The sequence below is a fragment of the Molossus molossus genome, unplaced genomic scaffold, assembly GCF_014108415.1.
Source record: "Molossus molossus isolate mMolMol1 unplaced genomic scaffold, mMolMol1.p scaffold_m16_p_4, whole genome shotgun sequence".
Classification (NCBI taxonomy): domain Eukaryota; kingdom Metazoa; phylum Chordata; class Mammalia; order Chiroptera; family Molossidae; genus Molossus; species Molossus molossus.
Window position 1 is genome coordinate 778,893 of NW_023425377.1, and position 24,715 is coordinate 803,607.

The 24,715-nt window shown below is 65.3% G+C and overlaps 1 protein-coding gene across 2 annotated transcripts; it reads right to left on the reverse strand.

Moving 5' to 3' along the window:
* On the reverse strand, positions 1 to 24,336 carry INTS1 (integrator complex subunit 1). Of its 2 annotated transcripts, none has more exons than XM_036239872.1 (46): positions 24,273 to 24,336; positions 23,596 to 23,889; positions 22,134 to 22,330; positions 21,832 to 21,969; positions 21,382 to 21,541; positions 21,129 to 21,234; positions 20,826 to 21,012; positions 20,588 to 20,733; positions 20,360 to 20,501; positions 19,346 to 19,522; positions 18,579 to 18,687; positions 18,306 to 18,426; positions 17,757 to 17,834; positions 16,984 to 17,141; positions 16,586 to 16,682; positions 16,291 to 16,382; positions 16,033 to 16,093; positions 14,972 to 15,169; positions 14,539 to 14,668; positions 14,107 to 14,286; positions 13,872 to 14,021; positions 13,232 to 13,522; positions 12,388 to 12,555; positions 12,190 to 12,301; positions 11,512 to 11,673; positions 10,953 to 11,099; positions 10,654 to 10,752; positions 10,342 to 10,466; positions 8,892 to 9,146; positions 8,432 to 8,591; positions 7,973 to 8,113; positions 7,459 to 7,633; positions 7,245 to 7,368; positions 6,523 to 6,653; positions 5,921 to 6,008; positions 5,597 to 5,823; positions 5,380 to 5,503; positions 4,323 to 4,456; positions 3,833 to 4,025; positions 3,136 to 3,263; positions 2,938 to 3,050; positions 1,980 to 2,093; positions 1,275 to 1,345; positions 782 to 873; positions 571 to 680; positions 1 to 486 (listed from the first exon to the last, which is right to left on the reverse strand). In XM_036239872.1, exons 1-46 carry the CDS (start codon positions 24,328 to 24,330, stop codon positions 371 to 373), a joined length of 6,579 nt encoding a protein of 2,192 aa, XP_036095765.1. In that variant the 5' UTR covers positions 24,331 to 24,336; the 3' UTR covers positions 1 to 370. The 2 variants fall into 2 exon arrangements, with proteins under 2 accessions (XP_036095765.1, XP_036095766.1); XM_036239873.1 differs by having other exon boundaries at positions 2 to 486; positions 13,238 to 13,522.
* Positions 24,337 to 24,715: the final 379 nt, after the last annotated feature.

A 24,715-nucleotide genomic window follows, 5' to 3' on the forward strand; every position in this document is an offset into this window, starting at 1 on the left:
CAGCGGGCAGGGGACACCCAGGTCACCCACACGCCCACCCAGGAGCAGGCTGGCAGCCTGGCAGACGAGCTCCACTCCGACATCTCGGGAGACAAGCACGCCAGCAGCCAGCACGTGAGTTCGGAATGTTTCATTCAGAACCCGCCCTCGCCGTGGCACCGTCCCTGTGGCTGCAAGAAGTGAGGGGCAGACCCCTCCCCAGCTGCTGTCTGGAGCACTGGCTGTGGTCGAATGCATCCCCCGCCCAGCCTTGGCAACTCGGGGCCCTCCCGCTCCTGCAGGAGACCCCCAGTGAACCGGAGGCTTCCCGTGCTGGGCCCGGGACCCTGGGCTGCGTCGAGGGCCTGGCCGGTGCGCGGTCGGCTGGTGCTCACATCACCGCCTCCATGTGCAGGATCCTCAGGGCCTCGGAGATCTGGGCGCTGGTGTCCACCTGGCCATACATGCCCACCAGGAAGGCCCGGTGCAGCAGCACAGCCGCGTGCTCTGTGGGAGACACGCCTCAGGTGGGCCCAGGGCTGAGGACTCCAGAGGCACCGCGCCGAGGCAGGGAGGGGCCGGCAGACTGACCTTGGCAGAGGAGGGTGTACTCCGGCAGGTTCCTGAGGGCCGTCTGTACCACCTCAAAGTCCCGGCTGCCCAGGCAGTACATGAACGTGGGCAAGAAGTCGGCTGCGATGCTGGAAAAGGCACGTTCTAGGTGGGCTCCTCCTGTCCATGCCCAAAATGGCCCAGACCTCTCTAGAGCCCCACCGCCGGCCCACTGCGCCCGCGGGCTCACCTGGGGTTGTTCTGGATGGAGCGCAGGGCCAGGCTGAAGGCCAGGCTGCGGCACGGCTCCTCCTCGGAGCTCATGAGCCGCTGCAGGTCAGTCTGCAGAGCAGAGGTGGGGAGTGACCGGGCTGGCCTTGCTCAGGGCACAAGTCCTCAGGCCTCAGGACCCCGACCCTGACAGCCGGCATGACGAAGGACACAACGACAGCAGGGAACCCCACTCCCCCAGCCCTCCCTGTCCCTAGACAGCTCCGGGACCTCAGACCCGTGGGCAGGAAGCACCTCGCCGGCGCGTGACCACGCAGAGTGGTGTTCCTGCCTTGGTCTGTGCTCAACTGTGCGCACGTGTGGGGCCGCCCCGAAGGCTCCCCCAGGGCCCAGGGGGCCTCTCCATCCTGCCCTCTGGAATGCTGGCACATGGCACGAGCTTCACACACCCCAGCCAGAGAAGCCGAGGTGCAGCAGGCAGCAGGGCCTCTCCCAGCCCCCAGCTCCCTCACCGAGAAGAAGCCCAGGACCTCGGGTCTCCGCCGGGACATCTCGTCTATGTCGCTCAAGACCTCCAGCAGATCTGAGGCAGGCAGAGGGCGGTGAGAACAGAGCAGCTGCGGCAGGACCCAGCGGCTGTGCCCCCAGCAGGGACAGATTGAGGGCGTCACAGAGACAGACCGCTGGGTGGTCCCCGGCCTAGCCCCTGAAGGCCCTCTGGGTGCAGTGTGGGACAGAACTCTGGAGCCCATGCCTCCTGGAACCTTCAGCACCGTCTTCAGCACTTGGTACAGCCCAGGAGTCCTCCAGCAACTCAGGGTGGAAAGCACCCCGAGTTCCACTGGCTTCGCAATACCACTAGGCCGGCGACCCCCAACCACGGCGCCGGTGGACTGGGAGCTTTCAGAGGTATACCCTACCCCCAGAGACCCTTCTCCAGACCTGAGGGCCAGCGGTCTGCACCTGTGCCACGTTGCCCACATGCCCTGGCCCACCCTCCTGCCAGGGGGCAGCTCCACCAAGGGCACCGATGCCCCAGTACTGGAGCCCTCGGCTCTCCTGCAGACACCAGCCAGCAGCCAGCCCACCGCCAGCTTTCCTTCCGCAGGCGCCCCCACAACTGCAGGAGCCCCCACCCTTCTGCTCTGTCCGGGACCCGCCCCTCCCGGGCCAGCAAGGCCTGCTCTTCTGGACGAGGCCCTGCCACCCACACTCACCCTCCACGGTCTGGCCCCGGGAGAGCCTCTTCATGTAAGGGGCCATTTCAGCCGCGGTCAGAGGAGTGAAGAGGGAGACGCTGACCAGGGGCAGGGAGCCCGCCGAGCTCTCGTCTGGAAGACAGCAAGCAGGGCTGTGGGCTGCGGACAGAGGCCGCCCCAGGAGCCCTGTCCGTGAAGGTGCACCCGGGGATCAGGATCACCCAACACCAAGCCCGCGGGACCCACAGGTGCACTGGGGCTGTCCCTGCCCAGCAGCCCTAGCATCACTGAGCAGGGCGCCTGGTGCCCCGTGGGCGGTGTCATGTGATGGAACAGGGGCCACGGCGCTGCCACCCGCTCTGCTCCCTCCCTGCGCTCACTGAGCACAGCACATGCTCAGCAAGCACCTGAGTGCTGGCCCGGTGCTGAGTCTCTCTCTCTTTTTTTTTTATCCTCACCCGAGGATATTTTTGCATTTTTTTGTTCAGATAGAGTGGGAGGGAGAGAGAGAGAGAGAGAGAGAGAGAGAGAAACATCGAGGTGAAAGGGACACATCGAGTGGCTGCCACCCGCACAACCCAACCAGGGCCAGGGACAAACTGCCACCGAGCTACGTGCCCTTAGCGGGAACCGAACCCGGGTCTCTCTGGACTGCAGGTTGATGCTCTAACCGCTGAGCCAAACCGGCCAGGGCCCGGTGCTGAGTGTTTCCACGGACTGACGAGAGCCACATACCCACGACATGGCAGCAGAGGCCCTGAAGGGCTCTAGGTCCCTCGCTCACTAGACACGCGGAGCACTGACAGCCCTGCCTGCAGGCGCGGGGTGACCACTGGGTGTGAGGGCTCAGGACCGAGGCGAGAACAGATCAGGGGGGCGCTCGGCCAGCTTCCACGGAGGGTGGGGCACTGTGCAGTGACATGGCCCCCCCACCCGCACACCTGAGGCGGTCCCAGCAGACCCCGGATCCACTCACCCTCCCCCTCCTCGTCCAGGCCTTGGTCGGCTCTGCCGTCCCTGCTGGGCAGGCTGAGCCCTGCGAGAAGGGACTTGAGCATCACCAGGTCACTGCTGTCGAAGGACAGATCGCTGGGGAGAGCAGAGGTGACTGTGAGGACCCCTCCAGGTGGGGTGACGGGGGGGGCAGGGGGGGCGGGGAGGGCGGGACACTCACTGGAGCGCGTCCGAGTGCTTCTGCAGGAAGGCCACGGCTGCTGGGGCGTTGCAGGCGATGTACTTGTGGGTGAACTGCACGAACTTACTCAGGAAGGGGGCCAGGTGGCGAGAGGACTTCCTGTAGTTCTGCAAAGGGCAACTATCAACGTGGAATGCTCGGAACCTAAACGCGTCCCATCCCGCCACGCTGTCTCCCCTGCAGGCCTCACAAGAGACCCTAGGCACCGCCGACGCCAGCACCACCTGCTGGCCACTGAGCACTGTGTATGGTGAGGGTCCCAAGGGGACAGAAGGTCCTTGCCCTTTGTGCCTCCCGGTGCTAACAGGGGACACTACCTGGAGCCCGTGACCATGGGGCATGAGCGCAGCAGAGGCACAGCGGTGCAGGGAAGGTTGCCCATCCCAAATGGGCTCTGAAGAAGGTGGGGTTTGCCAGGCACACGAGCAGCTAGGGGCCTTCCCAGGGTGAGCGCTGGTCCCCAGGGCAGGCCAAAGAGCTCTGCTTCCCTGCAGGGGTCCCAGGAGCCCTCACCCAACAGCCTCGGGCAGAGGGCACAGGGCACAGGGGGCAGCGGGATGAGCTGAATGGGGAGGGTTCAGAGTGGGGGCAGCTGGCTGAGGAGGGAGTGGAAGAGGAACAAGCAGCCCCACCAGGCTGTGCGAGGGCAGGGGCAGGGGCAGGGGCGGGCACCCACCAGAAGCAGGCGCACGAAGGAGAGCAGGCAGTCCCACAGCGCCCCCTGGTGCTCGCTCTGGAACACTTGCGGCTGGAGCAGCTCCAGCACGCCCAGGACGTGCAGGAAGAAGGTCAGGTGGTTCTGCTGCCGGAACTCCTGGAAGTTGAGGTGGGTCCGGCCATGCAGGAGAGCAGCAATCATGGGCAGGTGCCTGGGGACAGGACAAGTGATCCATGGGCCTGACCACCCAACACGACGTGCGGCCCACAGCACGGTGGACAGAAACGCCTGTCCTGACCTGCGCATCGGAGCCCACCCCCCTGGTACCAGGTCAGTGAGGAGGTTCAATCCACTGATGGCCCTCTGCTGGGATGCCCTGGCCCCTCCCACTAAGGCCCAGCTGCTGGACTGTCGGCCCAGACCTGTTCTGAACAGCCATCTGGAGTGATGGCAAGGCTGAGTGTCCCCAAGCGCCAGTGCAGGGCGGGGTAGGAGCCATGGGCAGTACCTGAGAAGCAGAATGGGATGAGCCACAGCCAGCTTCCGACAGGCCATGTTGGCGTCGGCCACACGGTTCTCGGATGCCCGGGAGTCGCTGGTGTCGGCCAGGAGGGTGATGAAGCGGTGTGTGAGCACGTCCAGCTGAGGGAAGGGGTCGGAGCTGGGGCCCTGCAGCCTTCACACCTCCCCCGCCCGCCCCAGAGCCAGCCTGCCCTGAAGGGGCTGTGACGGCGCACAAGGGGCAGGGAGTGGGTATCTGGAGCCAAGGGCCATCCTGCAGGAGTGGGCGGGGCCACGCAGTGGCCTGGAGGGCTCCTGCCAGGCTCTGGTGCTCCTGCAGGCCAGCAGGCCGCAGCCAAAGCGTCCAGACAAACTCAGACGCACACTCTCTGAAGTCAGCCTCTCCACACAGAACAGAAACTCAATGCCGACACAACCTGACGAGCGGGGAAGCCAGCACTGCACGCACAATACGCTCCACTGAGTGAAATGCAAGGAGATTGATCAGAAGAGAGCTGCTCCCTTGCCGCACGGGGACCTGGGTGCAGAGGGCCCCAGACCCCTCTCCCTGCCCCACCCACTGAGAGAAGGGCCCCGGAGTGGACAAGCAGGCGGGCCTGGCCCACAAAGCCACATGGCCACAGAGAGAAGCGCCAGGCCCAGGCGTTCTGTGGCACGTGGTTGCGAAGCAGACACACTGTGGCAGTGCCCGCCCAGGGGGCACTGCCCGAGTGTGCTGCTGACAGGGAGGCTGGAGGCAGAAAGGCACTTGGGGCCTGGCTGTGGGTGGTCTCAGGGCACACAGCCAGCCCCATCACGGCACCCCACTCCTGTGCCAGTGGTCCCCTGTGTAGAAAACACCCACTCTTCCCTGCTCCGTGCCCAGAGAGCTTTTTAAGGAGAAAAAGCCAGTTCCGAGACCCTCTCGAGGCTGGACAGGCACAGGGCTGCCCAGACACGATGCCGCCAGCACCAGGTCCCTTCTTGGTTCTCAGAGCTGAAGAAGCGCGTCTCCTAGTCTGGGTTCTACCTCAGGCGACAGAAGCCGCGAGCACAGCCCTCACCTTGCAGATGCTGCTGGCGGTGGCAGCCACGCTGTGCAGCAGGACCTCGGGCGCGTGCACGCGGAGCTCCGGCCGCTGCAGGTACAGCTGCACGAGCAGGTCCTGGCAGCGCTGGCCCAGCACACTGGAAGGACAAGGGCAGTGCTGGGGCTCGGCGGCCAGGAGTCCCGGGCTCACACGGGGGCTCACACCCGCCCGGGGCCCATCACACTCTCACCTGTCACCCCACTGCTGGATGCAGCCTGTTAGGTGCGCGGTCACCTTCCTGATGCTGTCGTCGTCTCCACGGCAGCAGCTGAGCAGCAGGGGCAGCCGGGCCTGGAGGAGGCCACAGGCCGAGGCGTCCCCGTCCTGGCCCCTGGTCTCAGCCTCCGCCAGGACCAGCTCCACCAGGCCAATGAGCTCAGAAGGCTGGACGAGCAGCGCCAGCTCCTCCCGCCGCTTCTGCAACAGGCGCCCCGTCAGCCAGTCCCGGGGCAGACCGGACGGGCTCGCGTATGCACCCCCTCCCCGCTGCAGCGGGGCCCACGTGAAAACCTGCCTGCGGGGTGCGCTGGTCCCTCCCCTGCCAGACCCGAGGCACGTGGATGCAAGCCCAGAGGAAGTCCAGGGAGGCCGAAGGGTCGAACCTGGGGAAGCAAGGGGCCCGTGAGCGTGAGGCTGTCTGTTTCTGGCTCAGAGGGAAAAGCTGCGGTACGGGGCAGAAAGGAGACGCTGAGGCTCCCTGTCAGCCGTTTAGGCCACACACTGCCCCGGAGCTCTCTAGTTAAGGGCACAGGTCCATGGTCAAAGGACACAGGCGGTTCTATCCCACCTGCCCTTTCCCTACCGCACACTGGCCCCGTCCACAGTGTGGACAGCCGATGACACAACCCGAAGTGAGCTGCCTGTTCCTGCCCTGGCCGTCACCCGGAGCAGGGACACAGGGCCAGGTGTGCTCTGCACCCTAAGGAGGTGACGCCCACTGAAGGGCCCCCTTCCTGGGGAAGTGGCGCAGCAAGGGCCAGGTAAGGAGCACCAGTGGGCACCAGGCCTGAGGAAGTAGGGGACAGGGCGCCGGGTCAGATGCCTGAGGGTCCGCCGTGCCCGGCCCTGCTGAGCTAGCCTGGGCAGCACGGGGCAGGCGGGGTGGCGAGGACTCACCTGTGCTCCCGGTTCTTGCCCAGCAGGACGCGGATACACTGGTGCAGCGTGGACCAGTTGGACTGATGTGTGAGGAGAGCCAGGAGGTAGGGCCGGAAAGAGGGCACCTGGGGACCGGGCTGACCTTTGCCCTGGGGAGACAGGAAACCCGATGGTCCCTGCTCGAGCCACAGGAGTCAGAGGAATGGGGCCGTTTCGAGGGAGCAGCAGGGTCACCTGTGTGTCAGGCCCGGCAGCCACTCCGCAGGTGACGCCGTGTGCTGAGCTGAACCGACCCCTCAGAGAGGAGGACAAATGAGTAAACACGACAGAATGGACCAGAACCACGCCCTCCTGCTCGTGCCCCCTGGTTTTCTCCAGAACCGCCACAAAACCTGAGCAGTTCCGATTTAGGAAAGTAGAAGCAGCCACAGCGCAGCCGAGACTACAGGCCTGAGTGAGCACGTGGCTCCCAGCTCCTCCCACCACGCTCTGTGCTTGCCAGGGTTCCCTACAGACAGACGGACGCCCCAGGGGATAGCCTCCCCCGCAGGGCCCAACATGAGCTCTGCTGCTCAGAGGACCGTCCCTCCTCCGCTCTCCTAGCCCGTGTCCCAGCCACAGATCCGCTGGTCCATGTGAGCGGCTGGCAGGGCGCGCGGGCCCATCTGGGCAGATGAGAAGCAGGCCCGGGAGTCTGGGCAGACACAGGGCCGAGGGGCACGGCGCTGTCGCAAGCCCACCTTGCTCTGGGAGAACAGGAGCCTCTGCTGCAGGTCAGGGCAGCTGCTGATCACCTCAGGGTCCAGCAGCTCCAGCCAGTCCACCAGCAGCCCCGAGCAGGGCCCCAGCCGCACGGCCTCCAGGCTGGAGGGGAGGGGAGGGAGGGCTCAGAGACGCCGGCCACGGCCGCCTGCAGGGCGGGCTGCCACCCCGCCAGCTCACCCGCCAGCTCACCCGCTGCTGTCGGCGTCCTGCTTCCCCGCGGCCAGGGGCCCCTCCTCCTCCTGCAGCAGCAGGGAGCTCACCACCACGACGGGCCTGGAGGCCGGGAAGGCGGAGGCGGCAGAGAAGAACGCAGTCAGCAGCTCCTCCAGGTGAGGCGACCTCAGCTTGATCAGACCCCGCAGGACTGTGGAGGAGGCTGTGTCACCCCTGCCCAGGGAGGGAGCCCGGCGGCCCTCAGGCCACCCGACTGCAGGACAGACAGCCCCCATCCTGTACTAATAATGCCCTGTGCCCACATCCGGGACGGCCAGCAGTGGGTGGCAGGTTGGGGACCCGCCTCGGGGTGAGGGGAGACTGGGGCAAACTGGTCCGGCCCCGACATGGACTCATCGTGTGCATGAACGCCCCTCAGCAAAGCCAGGCGAGGGCTAGGGGATCACAGGGCGAGGCGCCCTGGGCTGGGACGCAGACCTCTGTGTGGGGCAGTGGGATGGGGGTCCTCACAGGCCCGGGTCCCAGGTACCTTTGCCAACAAGCTCGGGCTCCACGCCACACTTCTCCCCAGACCTGAGGGTGGCAACAAGGGCCCGGACGGTAGAGCTGACCACCTCCATGTCCCCACGAAAAGCCAGGGCCTCCGCCAGGTGCAGGAACCCACTCCGCACTGCAGGGACACATGCGTGTGACCAACTGGCCGGGGCTTGGACTCAGCCCCTCACTCTTGCCAGCCCGGCCTGTCCGGAGAGTCCCCGAACTGCCGGCACCCTGGGGTCCCCCGTGCACCCCCCTCCCTCCCTGGGAGCCTCCCCGGAACCCTGACCCTACACCACCTGGCCATGTCCACAGGGACGCCCATCCAAGGCCCACACACATGAGCACACAGCTCCGTCTGTGCTGACCAGGCCGCCCCACCCCAGTGGACAGCAGACAGCTCGGACCCCAGCCCACAGGCACTGGCTGCTGTCCCCGCTCCACCGCTCACCATCGCTGATCTTGCGCCGTGACGAGTACTGGGCAGCAAACAGCTTGAGCTGGGCCTGCAGGGGCCCGGCCTCTGCACCCGGGCTGTCCAGCCACTGCAGCATCTGCATGAACAGTTTGAGCAGCAGCGACGAGAAGCCGGTGTCCTGGGGCACACAGCGCTGTGGGGACAACAGCGGCACGTGGCTGCCCTGGCTGTGGCCAGACGTGTCACAGGCCTCTCCACGGTGTTCCCCCCCAGGGGCCGCAGGACCTGAGAGTCAGGCGAGCCACCTGCTGTTTGCGACTTATCTCCATGTAAGTTTAATCAGGGAAGAGCTCAAACAGACTCAAAGTGCAGCCACAAGGACAAGACGCACCCTCAGTGCCCGGCGCAGGCGGCAGGCACAGCAGAAACCACCCTCGCCCGCGGGCTGGACCCTCCAGGAGGGGAGGCCCCACCTGCCCGTGTGCACACCCACCTGGTACTGGCAGAGCAGGCGCAGCAGAGGGCAGGCCAGGAAGTGGCTCCGCTGCATGGACACCACCAGGGCCCTACCGTGCTGGGAGCTCAGGAGGGTGGCCATGGCCTGCAGCAGGCGCACCGCAACGCCCGTCACCTCGGGGCTCCCCTGGCGGACTCGCGCCAGCTCCTGGCCCAGGGCCTGCTGCAGCACCAGGGCGACAGGGCGGGCGCTGGAGATCTGCCACCGTGGGCCCGGGTTCAGCGGGAACACCTGGACAGAGGAAGGACAGTGGTCGGCACAAATGCGGCAGAAAGGTGGCCCTGTGCCCTCTCCCCCGTTGCCCATCTCCACCACCATCCCCTCGCTGCAGAGGCCTGTGCTGGGGGCTGTCTGGTGCCTGCAGGGCTCTCCTCACTCAGGGAGGACCAGGCTGCTTGGGGACCCCAGCTCAGGGGAGCAGCTAGTCCACGCCCTGCTCCCGAAACCCCCACCCACCACAGGCCCAGCATCTGCGATGGGAGATGCAGGGCCCAGGGCGCAGGGCCCTCCCGCAGGTGCGTCCGAGCGGAGCGACCAGGGCTGCATGTGCAGAGAACACATGTGGACCCGGGACCACTGGGCACAGAGCTCCACGCACACACGGTCCAGAAGAGTCAGGATGTTGAATGGTGGCGAATGAGGGCAGGGACCAAGAGGAGGGCACAGGGTTCCCTGGGCAACACGACACTGCAGTGAGCCAGAGCAATGGCCGCACAGCTCTGAGTGTACTGAAGTCGCCTGAACACTTCTCAGTAACGTGTCAGCAGAGCGTGGCCAGGCCTGGGAGGGCCACGTGAGTGCCACGCAGGCTCGTCCGGACCCAGCAAGGGCATGTGCCCACTACAACCAGGCCAGAGGCTAGGCCACTGCTGCTGGACAGGTGAGGAGAGCCACGGCCCTGCAGGAGAGCCACGACCACTGTCCTTCCTCTGTGGGCCCTGCTCTCCTGTTTTGTAATCCTCACCCGAAAATTCTTTCCTTTAGTCTTTAGAGAGTGGGAGAGAGAAAGGTGAAGACGAGAAACATCGATGTGAGAGAGACACATAGACTGACTGCCTTCTGCACAACCCTGACCAGGGCTGGGGACCAAACCCAGGTACGTGCCCAACCAGTAATCAAACCCACGACCCTTCGGTCTGCAGGCCAACACTCTAACCACTGAGCCAAACCAGCCAGGGTGACACCAAAAACCTCTTACAACCACCCTGAGGGGGGCACTGTTCTGAACCCGACTTTATGGCGTAGAAAACCAAGGCAGAGAGAGGGTGTGGCTCGTCAGGGTAGGAACTAACTCTGAGGACAAAAGCCATGGTTCTGACCGGGTGGCCAGCTCCAAAGCCCCCTCTCCCCCTTGAGGTGGAGTCTCAGGCAGGAGGAGGGGCGGACAGTGGGGACGCCCTGCTTCCCAGGCAGCGGTGGCAGTTACCTGCAGCAACATGCTGGCCAGGTCGTCCTCGGGGCCAAGAACCCGAACCTGAGTCACGGCCCGGACCCTGCCCTGGCCCGCAGGCGGCTCTGGGCTGCTTTTGGGTTTGGGCATCTCTGCACTATCTGCAGGGACAGGAACAGGCGTCAGGCGTCGAGTCCCTGACCGGCCTCAGCGGGGACTGTGAGAACAAGGCCGCCCGCCCAGAGGCCCACCGCCGGAGAAGAGCAAGACGAGCAGGCCCTGGGCAGGAGCCCAGACACCGGCCAAGAGCAACCATCCCCCTGGGTCTGGGACGGGCCAGGCTGGTACCTCGCCGGGGAGGCAGGGAGGCTGTGAGCAGGGAGTGGAAAGTCTGGCCTCCGGATGCCCCTCGCTCGTGCTGGACCTCGACCAGGTGGGCCATGTAATCTGTGGACAGCAGCAGATGCCCGGCCATGGAGCAGGGCCTTCCAGCGGGAGCAGCAGTGCTGGGCACGCCCACCCAAGCGTGTGCCAACAGCTGGGCTAGCCTCTCCCGACCGCCCTGCTCGGAGCTGCAGCCCTACCCCGGGCCGAACACGCCAGGTCGCGGGTGCTGACGGACAAGTGCTGGGGACCCCTGGCCTTACTCTTGTCCATGATGTTCTGCTCCAGGGTCTGGGGGTCGTGGGCCACGGCCTGGTCCAGGTACTGGAGGAGCTTGCTCATGCTGGACACGGGGATGCCGAAGGACTGCACGAACAGCAGCAGCTGCTGGGGCTCCAGGTCCTGCAGGGCTGAGGCCACACTGGCTCAGCACCACCGGTGGCCCAGGCCTCCCCACCGAAGGCGGCCGGGGGACAGCCGGGGCCCACGGCTCGCTCCACACTGCACAGGGCTTGCGGCTGCTTTCCTCTCGGCTCCCAACCCCCGAGAACCGTCAGGGCTCCCCATGGCCTCCCAGGAGTCCAGACGCCTTCGAGCACAATCTTCTGTGCTGCCGAGGCCACCCCACCACTCACCAAGCCGCCTCCCCAGTGGTCCTGCCCTGAGCCAGCACAGCCGATGCAACCTCCTGCCAGAACCACGAGGCCCTGCCCTGCCCTCCTTTGGGCTCCCAGATGACTCTGTCCTGGTCCACACTGACGTCCTCAGCCTCACGCCGAGATAATGGCCCTGACACCCTGCCCCACCCAGCCCAGGCCATACCTGCATCCACCAGTCGCGGGACCTCGGAGCGGATCATGCGCAGCTTCAGCCAGTCAGGCAGAAGTAGTGCCTCCTCCGACGTGTCCACCAGAAAAGCTGTGGGCAGGGGCTTCTTCTCCGGGAACCAGATGTCTAGCAGAGCCTGGAACTCGTCATCGCCGGCTTCGGGAGAGACGACAGGGTAAGCAACAGAAGTGCCTCCACGAGGCCTTTCCAAACCTCTCCATCCAAGGAGCCCCAGCCCGCACACTACTGAAGGCAGGCTGGGGAAGGCAGTGCACTTCCCCGTCTTCTCCACAAAGATCAAGGCCCTGAGGACACACGGGTGCCCGCCGTAAGGGAGCGCACCCTCCGCGGAGCAGGTCTGAGTGGCTGGGCGGGGACACGGAGGCAGAGGCACAAGGAGGCGTCCTGGGCACTGCCACAGGCGTCTCAGGGTGACGGGCAGCGATGGCGGGCAGTGCGGTCAGCCTGCCAATCTGAGGTCCCACCACATGCACGATGTTGTGTGCTCCCCCAGAACCCCCTGGACAAGCAGGAGAGGACTCCCCATCCACCTCCACTCCAGGGGAAACTTAGGAGGGCTGGGACAGGAACCCCAAGGCTTTTCAGCATAAAACAGTGAGCCTGCCTGGGACAGACCCTGAAGCTGCCCCCCACGGCCACCAGGCTGCTCACCACGGGGCGGCCCCAGCGTCAGCAGGATGACCATGGCATGGACCACCAGGATATGCATGGTGGCCGTCTCCCCACTGGTCCAGCGAAGGAAGACCTGGTCCTGGGACTCCGACTGCAGGGAGAGGACAAAGTGAGGGGCTGGGGACGGGCCTCGCGGGCAGGACGGGCCCCACGGGCAGGACGGGAGGAATGCCTTACCCAGCTGTACACCTCCTCCCCCTCCTTGCTCTTGCGCATGCGCCTGACGTAGCGGGAGAAGACGGAGAGCAGGGCGGCCAGCACCGCGTCCGACTCGGCGCTGCAGGAGCGCTTGGAGAACAGGTGGGACATGATGGTGGAGCGTTCCACGATGAGCCGGGCCACGTCCTGGGGGCAAGCACGGCCATCAGGGCTTTCTCACTGCCAGGCCCGCAGCCACGAGCCGGGGCACCACGTGGCTGTCCGGACACTGCACACGCTCAGCAGGACCGCGAGCAGCGGTGCCCACAGCAGGGAAGGGCGCCGTGCACAGGCTTCACACACAGGGGCTCGGGTGCCAGCAGGGCTGGGGGAGAGGGCACAGCCCTGACGAGCGCGTGGCTGACGCTGCCCGCCCAGCCCCAGACAGCCCTCCAACACCACCCCGTGAGCAGGGGCGCAACCCTGGGGACCCGAAGGGGAGACTGCACAGCTACGCGCTGGGTCCCACAGCAAAAGCCACAGCCCGCAGGGAGCCAGGCAGGAAGAGCCCCCCACCCGCGCTCCGTGCAGGCCCTCGTTCACCCCGCGCCCTCCCAGCAGGCCCGCAGGGACACGAGGCAGAGGAGAGCGGCCAGAAAGGAGCACCCCTCTCCGACGGGAGCACAGCGCAGACAGCCTGGGCGTGGCCACGCCCACAGCCAGAGCAACCAGGGCAGCCAGGCCTCAGGGGTCACAACGGCCAATCTGGCACCAAGTGGCACCTGGTTCAACTGCCCTTCGTGCCTGTTCTGGCCGGGAGGTCACCAAGAAGCAAGCTGGGAGCTCAGAGCCTCCCCCTAGGGACGGCCCTGCTGGTCTGCACCCGCACCAGGGCCAGGTCGCTGTGCTGGCCCTGCTCCTCCACGGGTGTGTGCTGGGACAGGTAGACCAGGTAGGCGCTGATGGTCTGCGGGTCGGTCTCCATGTGGATGGCCTGCTGCAGGGCCAGCGCGGTGGAGGCGCTGACGCTGTGGAACAGGGGCAGCCTGGGCAGGTCGCGCAGCAGCCACTGGTAGCCCTGCAGAGCGTCCGTGTCCCCCGAGTCCTCCTCTGCCGGGGGCTCCTTCTCCTCCCCATCTCGCAGGCTGCCCTCCGACAGCACCAGGGACAGGCCCTGCAAGCAGACACTCAAGCTGGGCTGGGTCTCCACACCGCGCCTCCACCAGTGCACCCTGGCCGGGGGGCGGGGGCAGGGGGCCAGGCTCCGAAGCCCAGGAGCACGCGGGCTGCCAGGTGACAGGCTGTCCTGTCAGAGCTGCTCCAACGAGAGGGCAGAGCAGGCGGACCCGGCGTGACACACACAGCAGGTTCCCAGGACCCCAGGAAGGAGCACGGGAAGAGGGCGGAGCCAGCACTGTCCCTCCGTGTGTGAGGCCAGCGGGGGAAGAGCTGGGTGGGAACAGTCCCGGCCGCAGAGCCGAGCGGAGCAGGGTGCGCGGCACAGAGGCAGCTGCTGGGCTCACCTTCATGGCCAGCACCCTGGAGGCCACCTGTGAGGAGCCGAGGCGCCGCAAGAAGTAGTCCAGCACCTCGCACGTGGTCTGCTCGTCCGCCTTGGGGCCCAGCAGCAGGTCCTGCAGGCGGCCCAGTAGCTGCTGCTGCTTCTGCTGTCTCTGTGGAGACCAGGGGACCTCAGGGTGGGCGGGGGTGGGGAAGGGCGGGGCAGGTGGAGGGGCAGAGGTGGGGAAGGGCACTCACCTGCCGCTTCTTGGCCTTCTGCTCCTTGCTCCCGCCCTCCTCCTCCTCGCCCCCGGAGGCAGCGCCGTCGGCAGCGTCGTGCAGCAGAAACTCGCACAGGCACTGCACGGGCAGCACGTCCAGGGAGCCCTCGCTGGCCTGCACCAGGTCGGCCAGCCAGGGCATGGACTGCGACGAGGCCTGGCAGGGGACAGCGGCGCTCAGCTCCTCGCACCTGACACCTGCCTTGCCCCTTCCCCAGCCCATCGGCCTGCACCTGACACCCGCCTCGCCCCTTCCCCAGCCCATCGGCCCGCACCCCGTGGCCCCGGCCAGTCCTGTCCATCAGTTGCCGTGCGGCAGCCCATGCGGCCCTCTTCTTACCACAGCCTTCTTTAACGCCCGGCACTGCAGCTCAGGCAAGTGCCCGCCCGCCCGCCCACCAGGACTCGCCTGCCTCTGGATGATGTTGAGCAGAAAGTCTGGGTTTCGGCTCCGACACAGCAGGTGCCCAAGGCGGAGAGACTGGTTGAGGCTTTTCACTTGGTCCAGGATGTGAGGGGGTGGCCTCCGGGGGGGCCCTCTGAAAGTCCCAGAGGACACGGCAGTGTCAGAAGTTGCCCGTGCAGAGCCACCAGAACAGCAGAGGGGAGTGAAGGTGGGAAGCACCTGCAGCCCACCCAAGGCTCTCCCTCCTCCCAGTGGCCGGGGCGCCGCCCTCCTGTCCCTGCCTCACCTCACCTCACCCGAGGCAGCTCCGTGGGGACCAGGGAAGCGCTATCTCAGGGGCTGCTCCTCCAGCCACCCATCCCCACCCGCGGCTCAGCACGAGCCTCCCCATGGTTCCAAGCAGCCGAGAGGCTAGGGACTCGGACACAGAGCGTACTGGGGGTCCAGGCTGGTGAGCTGAGACAGGAGGAGGCTGCTGCTCTCCGTGATGGTCTGCTTGGTGGACGCGGCGGCCAGGTGCCCCTCGAATGCCAGAATCTCCTGCTTCTCTCGCTGGGAGATCTGCAGCTCCCGGTTCAGCATCTCGGTGCGGGTCTCCTCATCCGTCAGGGTGCACGGAGGGTAGGAGTAGTTGCTGAGAGCCGGACAGAGAGGAACTGTCACCATGCCACTGGAGGCACTCAGGGTCACCCTGCCCGGCACCCAGCTTCAGCTCTAGGGTGCACTGGGGGACCCAGGGCTGTGGGCATCAACATCAGATGCCTGGAGGGAGACCGGTGGTCTTCAGAGCCCGCTCCCGGCGACCTGAGCTCCCTGCGCATAACAGTGTGCCCACCTCAGGACCAGGCCCCGTGTCAGACCCTGCACCAGAGCTGGGCCCAGACTCCATGCTGCACCCTTCCCCCAGGCAGACGCGCCACTCCTCTGCTGCATCCTACAATACAGTCTACCCTCCCCTGACGTCCACGCGTCCCAGTCTGTCCTCTGGCTGCTCCGCCGGCTCTCAGGTACAGGTCAGCCCTTCGAGTGTGCGTGGAGTGTCTCCAGCCCTGGCCACGTGTGCCAGAGTCCACATGTACACACGGCCCTGGGCACTAGAGCAGGCAAGGCAGCCCACGGCCATGCCTGTGTCCGGCGCGTCACCTATCGCTGCGCCCAGGCCGCTCTCACACCTGCTCCCGATGAGCCACCTGGTCTCCATCTGCCTCACCCTTCTGGTTTCTGACCCCTCCCGTCCCTCCTGCATCCCACCACCTGCCAGTCACATGAGGCCGCCAGGAGGAATCCCTGCAGCCGCAGTGCCGGCCCCACCCCCTGCAGCAAAGGGAAGAGGACAAAGTTCTGAAGGGTCAAAGTCAGTCACTCAAGCCCACAGGTGACGGGAACCCAGGAGGCCACTCAGCTGAGACTCTAATGCGGCCAGGGGCCGGCATTCCACTTCCCAGCAGACCAGGCCACCCTTCGGGGGTCATCTTGGCAGGAAGAGAGCCCACGTACTTGGTCATCACCATCTCCATGAGCATCTTCAGCGTGGGGTACTCCTCCCAGGCGGCCAGGCCTGGGGGACAAGAAAACAGCGGGTGGCGGCCAGGACACCGCATCCTCACTTGGCCACCCACCGGCACCCAGGGCCCCCTCTTCCCGGCTCGTCATCCAGTCCCTAGCCAAGTTCCACTCCACGTCCAACAAGCAAAATGCCCAAAGGAAGCGATAACAAGGCCCACCAACGTGCCCTGTGCTGGCCAGAGAGCTCACCGATGTTCTCTGGGTTGAACGCAGCAACTACCAACAGGAGGGGCCAGGCCTTCCAGTAGAGTGTGGAGATGGCGAGGTTGGGAGGCTGGTACCTGCAACGCAAGGGCATGGGCTCGGCCACACTAGGTCAGTGACAAGAATCGGTCAGGCCAGGTTGGCATCGGCACAGCTCAGTGACCGACGACCTGTGAGACGGGCAGGGACGCCAGGGCCACAGGCGGTGGCTGCGGAAGGCAAGCTCAGAGCAGGAGTGGAGGAAGCCCAGGGCCACAGGCAGGGGCTCCGGGCGCCTTACCCGGGGGGCAGCTGGATGTTCTCCGGGTGGTGGTAGGTGCACAGGTTCAGTACAGCGTCGAGCAGCTGGACCCTCTCCACCTTCAGCACTTCCACATCTGCAATGCACGGTCCAGAGCCCGCTCAGTGGACACCCAGGCACAGGACTCTCCGGCCAGGGGACCCGAGAGCGAGGACAGGACTGACCCCACACTGGACAGGAGGTGGAAGGGCGCTAGCACACCCCAGGGAGGCGGCGGGAGTGGCTGCTGGGCGGGTCTGGGGACAGTGAAGCAAGTCCCACCAGGTGGTGTCTGAGTGGTCGGTGGAGGGGGTAAGGACTGCGGGAGATTGCACAGCGGGCACGGGGAGGGGGGGCAGACCTGAGGGGAGCCCAGGACATGCCCCCAGGACACGCACCGTCCGCCTGTACAGCTGCCGCCCGCTTCACCAGGTGGTCGGCCAGTTCCATGGCGTCCGCAGGGCCAAGCGGGAGCTCACGGGACAGCCCGATGACCAGGATGCGCATCAGCGTGTCCTCCAGGATGGGCACCTCGGAGCACAGGCGCAGGAAGAAGCTGTGGGCGGGCCAGGGGGTGCTCAGCGAGGCCAGCCCACAGATCTCTGCACCGAGTGCCACCAGCCAGAGGGGCCACCACCCTCTCCCGGGGTCACTTGTCCCAGATGCCTCTGTGGACAAGGACCAACCACCCTAAGGAGGAACATGAAAAGGTGCCTCGTCCTTGGGGGCTCAGAGCCGGGGCAGACGGGCCAGTCCCGACTCCCACACTGCCAGAGTGACGGGAGAGGAGCGTGAGATGAGCAAGCTGACCTGAGCAGCAAAGCCCAAAGGTGGACGTGCAGAGCAGGGTGACCTGAGCAGCAAAGCCCAAAGGTGGACGTGCAGAGCAGGGTGGCCTGGGCAGCAAGGCCCAAAGGTGGACATGCGGGGCAGGGTGGCCTGGGCTCGGGGAGGCAGAGCCATGACACTGGCCAAGGCAGGGAGGCCGTGGGTGCAGCTGTTTAGAAGCAGGGAAAGAACGGGGGTTGGGGAGTCCCAGGGGCGTCGAGCTGGGAAGTCCTGCTCGCTGGGAGCTCAGGTGACACTCGGGTGCCGGCGGCAGTGGACAGGACAGTGTGGGTGCTTCCTGGAGCAGACCCCGCCCCGCCCCGCCGCACACCCAGGGGCTCACTTGCGGTCACTCTCAGGCGGCCAGTTGTCCCACTTGTAGTAGGTCTCCGGCTGCTCTGTGAAGAGCACCTTGTGGAGGCTGTGGGGAGGCGAACGGGCCGTCGGGTGGCTGCCCCGCCCCCACCCTGCCTGCCAGCACCACAGCAGCCGGGTCTCCCACGGGCTCCAAAGGTGCGTGCTCAGAGCACGACTACTTCCCGAGGCTGGCAATACCCCCACGGCACCCCCTTGAGAGCCTCTAGCAAACCCCTGACAAGGCCTGTGGGGCTGGCAGTGATGGGGGGTTCACAAAGCCCCCACTCCAGGCAGACGGGCCCTCCCACCCCATCTGGGGAAGGGCTGCCCGAGCCTGGCAGCACGCAGAATGACCCCAACGGTGGCACAAAGGATGACCGCTGTCCACGGCTCCTCAGAGGCTGGTGCCAGCCTGTGGCCATGTCCAAGGGGACAGGCTCCTGCACGACCAGCCCTGGGCGTGTCCCTAGTCAGCCCAGGGAAGTGCTGCCGCCCCTCCCCAGCGCCACCTGAGCAGAAGGATGCTGGGCCGTACCAGTGCACGTAGTCCTTGGGAGCCAGCTTGCTGATGGAGGGGACGACGGTGTGCAGCCACCAGACGGCGTCGCGCTGGATGGCGGCGATCTGGTTCTGGAAGGAGCGCAGCGCCTCCAGGTCTGAAAGGGACACGCAGGGCGTTGCTGGCGAGCCTGCAGGCAGCTCCAGACAGCAGGTGCCTCGGGGCCAGTTCGAGGCCAGCAGCATGAGCACCACTGCGCCCTCCTCTCTGACCTGCACCCCAAGTCGTCAAACCTGGTCCAATCCTTACTCTTCTTTTCTCCTTTGTCCCAGGCGACGCCAGCCTCCTTCACCTGGGCGGTGATGCCCAGCATCATGGCCACGGCCAGCACGTCTGTGATGTGCACCACGAACCGCTCCTGCAAGCACAGCCCCGCAGAGCCTGTCTGCCCCAGAGGCCTCGCCCAGCCCCCCACACAGGCCGCAGGACAGGATGCCAGGTACAGGTGGCACCCAAGGACCCCATGCCAGAAGAGAGACAGACAGGAGGAGGTCTGGGGACCAAAAGCCTGCTGGCAGCAAGGCCAAGTCAGGCCACAGGAAGGAGGTCACAGGAAGGAGGTTCAGCCAACAGAGCTGGACAAAGCGCTCCCTGGAGAAGCAGGCCACCGCACGGGGCCATACACCAACTGCCTGCGTGGCACTTGACAACCTCCACACTCTGCCCACTCTTGCTTTTTAGTATCATCACTCTCCACCCCACCCCCCTCTAAAACCTACCCAGAGCAGAATCCTGGTCTGTGCAGTCTACATCACGTTGATTCCCTGCTCACTGTCCCCTGGGCTCCCCTGGCCCCACCAGCTACCATTCTGTCCCCACCTCCACACCCACCCAGAGGCTGCTGACTCCCTGGGGGCACTTGGCCAGCACCTCCCTGGTTCGCTCAAAGGATGAAGCCCATGCTGCCCTCTGGGACTGGCGGCTACCCATGTGGGCACCAACCACAGCCCAGCACACTTCCTGTGGCAAGAGGCAGGCAGCATGAGCAGTGAGAGCCGCGGGCTGGAGACACGCACCCTGAACTCCATGTCCAGGTACTGGGGCTCCTTGCGCTCCTGCATGAGCCCGAGGCAGAAGGCCTGGAAGTCGATCTCGTGTTTGGTCTGCTTGATGATCTCCCGCAGCAGGGCCCGAGAGGCCCGCAGGTAGTCGTCCTTGTTGGTCAGCAGGTCCTGGAACACCATGGCCAGGAACTGGGGTGGAGAGAGACCGTGCAGGGAAGGGAGCTCACCACCAGCTCCGGCCCCGGCACAGGCCTACCATCAGGGCCTGGGTAGGCCCTGCAAGAAGCCTTCCCAGAGCCCTCCCAGCCTTGCCTGTCTCCTGACACACAACTGGGCACACCAGCACAAGCACGCCCGGCGCAGGTCTGACCGACCCATTCATCCCCTGACAACGGTGCGGGCCGCACTCCATCTATTCAGCTCTCCTGGCAGCTGGCTGGTGGGGACTAGTCCTTGTTAAATGAGGCAACAGGCTAACGGACAGACACTGCCTGCAGAACTCCCAAGCCTGGGGACAAGCACGCTGACCCAGGCCCAGCACACCCCAACCTCCAAGCAGACAACAGGGCACCGCCTTCCCTTACACACAGGCCACAGGGTGACAGATGGCGGCCATGAGCACTGGTGCTGTGTCGACCCTGCGTTTCACACACACCTATGCCATTGAAAAACCTAACTTTAATTGATGACCAGTGCTGTTCTCAGATCTCCTCAGAAGCACTGAACAAAGCAGACTCACTACCAGGCCAAGGCCAGTGCCAGGGCTCAGCTTCTCCGTGGCAATCAGGGACCCTGTGCAGCTAGCTGAGTGCAAGTCAAGCTCAAGTGTTTCGAGTGCACAGGGCACAGCCCACCACCCTCCCTGAGGTGCTCTCCCGCACAGCTCAGCACACCGCCAACTTCCTCTACCCGCCCAGCATCAACGTGAGGCACGCTCCTCTCCAAGCCCGGCCCGGTGGGGGTGCCCCAGAATGAGGCACAGCTGAGCCCAGGGCACGCCCACAGAACCCAGGCCCCCGACCCGACCTTGGGTGCCAGCTCCGAGCTGTGCTGCAGCACCGTGTAGAGGATCTGCATGTTGTTCGGGTTCCGGGCGTTGGACAGCTCGTTGAAAATCACGAACTTGATGGTGGTGCCCAGGTTGTCCTTGTGCGCATTCAACAGCTCCCTGGACACGAGGCAAGCAAACGGGGCGCTGGCACAGGTGGGTCACCCCAGGCCCCCCTCTGCCCCCGCACTCCTGCTGGGCCGCACCTGATGCAGAGCATGTAGTGGTTGAGGAGCACTTTGGGCTTGAGGCGGATCTTGATCAGGTGGGAGATGACGTCCATGTCCTCAGCGCCGTGCGTGTTGCAGTTCATGCACACGGACATGAGCAGGTCCTGGGCCGGCCGGGTCAGCTGCAGGAAGCCGAATTCACGCCGTCAACCCCACGACCTCAGTGACAGGTGGGCCCAGGAGGATGACCCTAGACCCTATATGCCGCCCTCACCTTAGGGTTCTGCAGCCACATCTCTAGCTTCTGCACCGTCATCAGCCGCACTTCCTTGTACCCACAGGTGGAGGTGAGGAGCCGCAGGAGGTTCCTCGAGACGCTGTCGATGGGCTGGCGCCTGTTGAGCTGGTCCCGCAGCATATCCAGAACGTACTCCTCCACGCTCTCCGTGAGGTCCTCATACCTAGACCGGAGGGGAGAGGAGAGAAGAAAGGAGGAAGAAAGGCTCTCCTCCCAAACCCTCCCGCTGCCTCAGCCACACACAGGGCCTCACCAGCTGGGGCTGGGCCGCACGCCTACCTGGGCATGAGCTGCCCTTCCTGCTCGGGGCTCAGCTTCTCCTCGGCAATCAGGAGCTCTGTCTGGCTGTCCTCCTCCTCAGTGAGGGAGGGGTGAGGGCTGCTCCCTGCAGGTCAGGGCCTCATGCACATGTTCCCACCGATCCCACAAGCACCTGCTCCCCTAATGCTGTGCTCCCTGGAGGGAGGTGACCCCAGCCTTCCCCCTACATTGAAAACCCCCGCTCCACCCTCTCCGAGAGCCAGCTTCTCACCAGCACTGAGGTCCCCTCCGCTGCGCCCTGCCTCGCCCTGCAGGAGCATGCTCTTAGGAGGCATCCTGGTGTTAAACGCCGTCTGGATGTTGTCCACGAACGCTCTGCAGTGCGGGCTGTCCACCCAGATCCGCTCCCCCAGGGAGTCTTCGATATACACCTGCCGGGACAGAGGCTGACATCCAGGCCGCCTGCCTGTGTTGCATGGCGCTGGGAAAAAGCTAGACAAGTGCTTCCCCAAGCCTGCCAGCTGCCCAGAGCGAGCTCCCAGGAAGACCTCAGCGGCTGTGCAGAAGACAGGATGCCCAGGGCCATCAGACAGCCACCTGCTGAGGGGCGTGCTGCTCGCTGCTCTCTTCGCCCAGGGCCCAGTCATGCCCCCTCTCGTGGCGCTCTGCTCCCTTTACCCCAAAGCAGTGTGCTCACCAAGCCCCCGGGGAGGCGACTCACCTTGACAAAGATCTCGGGCCAGTTCTCGTCCTCCTCATACGCAGCCATGAGGAGGTTGCAAGCCAGCACAGACACCAAGCTGTTCCCCTTGGCCTTGTAGTTGATGGAGGCGTCCCGCCGCAGAAGGCTGCAAAGGGCCTAAAAGAGACGGCACACGCCGCCAAGTGAGCCTTGCCATGCGCCTGGGGTTGAGCCAGTGTGCTCGCGAGGAGCGGGGAACGGGCAATGGGCAACGGGCAACGAGCCTGGGAGGGAGAAGCGGCACAGGCCCAAGAGCCCGTCTCCCTCCTCCCAGCCCTCACCTCGATGACACCTTCTGTGGCGAAGATGTTGGGCTTGATCTTAGCCAGGTACATGAGGCTCAGGTAAAGGGTGCTGTCGGGCTTGGCCCTCGTGACCTTCAGCTGCTTCACAGCCCCACACAGCACTCCCTCGATCCTGTCGTCGTTGCCCTCCAGCTCGGCAGCCTCGATCTCGTCCAGCAGCGCTGGGGGAGGAACTGCAGTGCAGGCGGCGTCAGAGCAGCCAGCCAGAGGCTGCCCATCTGGTACCCCCGAAGCCATGAGACACAGAACACACATCAGAAATCCCCCAAGCAAGGGTTTCAGGCCATGACCCAGTTGGCCGACTCTTAAGAACAGCGGTACCAGCCAAGGTGGGAGCAGGGCGGGTGTCCCAAGACTTGAGAAAAAATAAGAGTGACAGCCATGCATAGACACAGCGCCCTGTGGCCTTAGGTGCTGAACCAGCTACCTCCTGACCCCTCACTGTGTCCCACATGGTTACCCTAGGCTTATCCCACAATACATTTAGTTGTTGACAAGTCGGTCAATTTGATCTAAACTTTCAAATTAGTTGATACAATGCCACTCAGAGCCTTACATTTTTTTGTAGTGACACCGCTCCTTCGGCGGTCTTTCTGCAGACTGTTCACCCCCACGCCCCCGTGTGGGCTCCTGTCTGTGGACTTTGCAAAGAGCCCCTGTCCTGACCCTCCCGTGCTGCTCCCTCTGCTCTCGTCCTGAGCCTTTCCTTCTTTCCACCCCGTCGGGCCTCATCCAGTTGTCAGCTGCACACTAAGCGCATCAACGGCCCCACACTGGCCTCTGCCGCTCCACAGCCCTCCTCACAAGTCCTTCAGCTCTGTCCCAAGTCCTCTGCGCTGCAGGTACACTGTTCATGCTGGGTATTTCCTCATCTGCTGTGCCTTCTTTGACCAAAAGTTTTTTTAAAATTGTGCTTTCCAATATGCAAACATATGAAGGAAAGTGTTGTTACCAATTTCTAACCTAACTGCACCCATAGTTACAGACCACTTTCTAGGTGCCAGGTCAGGTGGCCAGTGGACAAAGGAAGGAGCTGTCCCGGCCTCCAGGATGACACTGGCTCTCAGCAGGCCCTCCGGAGGAAAGACCACGGACAACAAAGCAGCCAGATCTGTAGAGCACGTTCCAGTGATCCAGCCATGGGCTGGCTCTGCCTGGTAGGAGCCAGCCTCACAGACCCGGCCACAGAGGCCCGATGAATGACGTGCCGGTGTCCACATCTGCTCCCGCCACGTGGCCGCAGCACCTTAGGGCCCAGTTCTGGTCGAATTCCTCACCCCGTCCCAGAAAAGCACAAGCGCAGTGAAGGCCCCTGCCCTCCGTTCCCCAAGAACGTGCTGCACCCGCGGCCCTCAGCCTTGAGTGGCCTCTGTGGACCCCGGTGGAAGGACCGGATGGGGGGATACGTTCTCGGGACAAGTCCAGAGACCAACTTTACCTTCAATAGGGACCACAGACGGCTCTTTAATAGATGGAGAGATAGCGCGTTTTTCTGCCACCGCAGCCTCAGCCAGGCGCCCCAGAGCACTCAGAGGGGGCGTGGCGGGCAGTTTGGGGCGTTTGGTAAGGCTGGGCAGGGCCGAGGCTCCAGCCAGGGCAGCAGCCGCAGCATCCCTCTTGCGCTCGGAAGGCAGGCCGGAGGGCGCAGGCTTCAGCAGGGCAGACGAGGTCTTCGAGTCACTGGCCTGACCCTTTGAGCCCAGAGCAATGAAGTCTCCAGGTGGAGGGTGCCCTGCGGGGGGAGGGAGGTGGAGAAAGGCGCACCTTCACACAGTGGCGGCGGAGGTGGGAAAACGTGGGGACAGGCTCCAACCTCTCGCTACCTCCCAGGGGGCTCCACCAGGGTCAGGGTGGCAAGAAAGAAGCCACCGCGAGATCCCCAGCCGATGCTAACAGTCACGGCGCTAACTGCCCGCCGCGCCGCGTCGGAGACGGGCAGGGCCACGCTCACTCTGCAGATGAGGACGACCAAGCGGGGGGCCCAGCAACGTGCCCGCGGCCGCACAGCTGGCGAGCGCGAGGCCTCGGTGCAGACGGAGCAGGACACGCTGCCTCCCGGCGGCCCCCTCTCCCGGGCCCGCAGAGCCGCCCGCGCCGGCGGGGAGGGGCGCGCACCTGAAGTCTTGGCCGCAGCGCTGGGCCTGCGCACGGCGGGGGCCTTGGCGCGGTTCATGGCGCCCCCCGCCCGTCGCCGCTCCGCGCCGCAGCGCCGTCACCCGCAGAAGGCCAGCGCCAGGCGTCGCTCACCGCCCGCTCATTCATTCGCTGCCCGGCCGCAGGGGCCTCGGGCCGGGGCGAACGGGCGCCGCCGGGCGGAGCGAGTCCGAAGGGGCCGCGCGAGCGCCGCCTCAGCACCACCGGGAGGCGCGGAGTCGCCGGCAACCCCGACTCCCGCACCAGCAGCCCGCGACATCGAGCGCTCCGCCGCCGCCAAGGCTACCCCGGAACCGGAAGTCGACTTCAGCGGCCCAACTTCCGGGGAAACCGGAAGCAAAACAGCGCGGCGGGGGGAGCGTAGGGCGGACGGGGAGGCTAGAGCGGCCGCGGCTCCCGGGCTA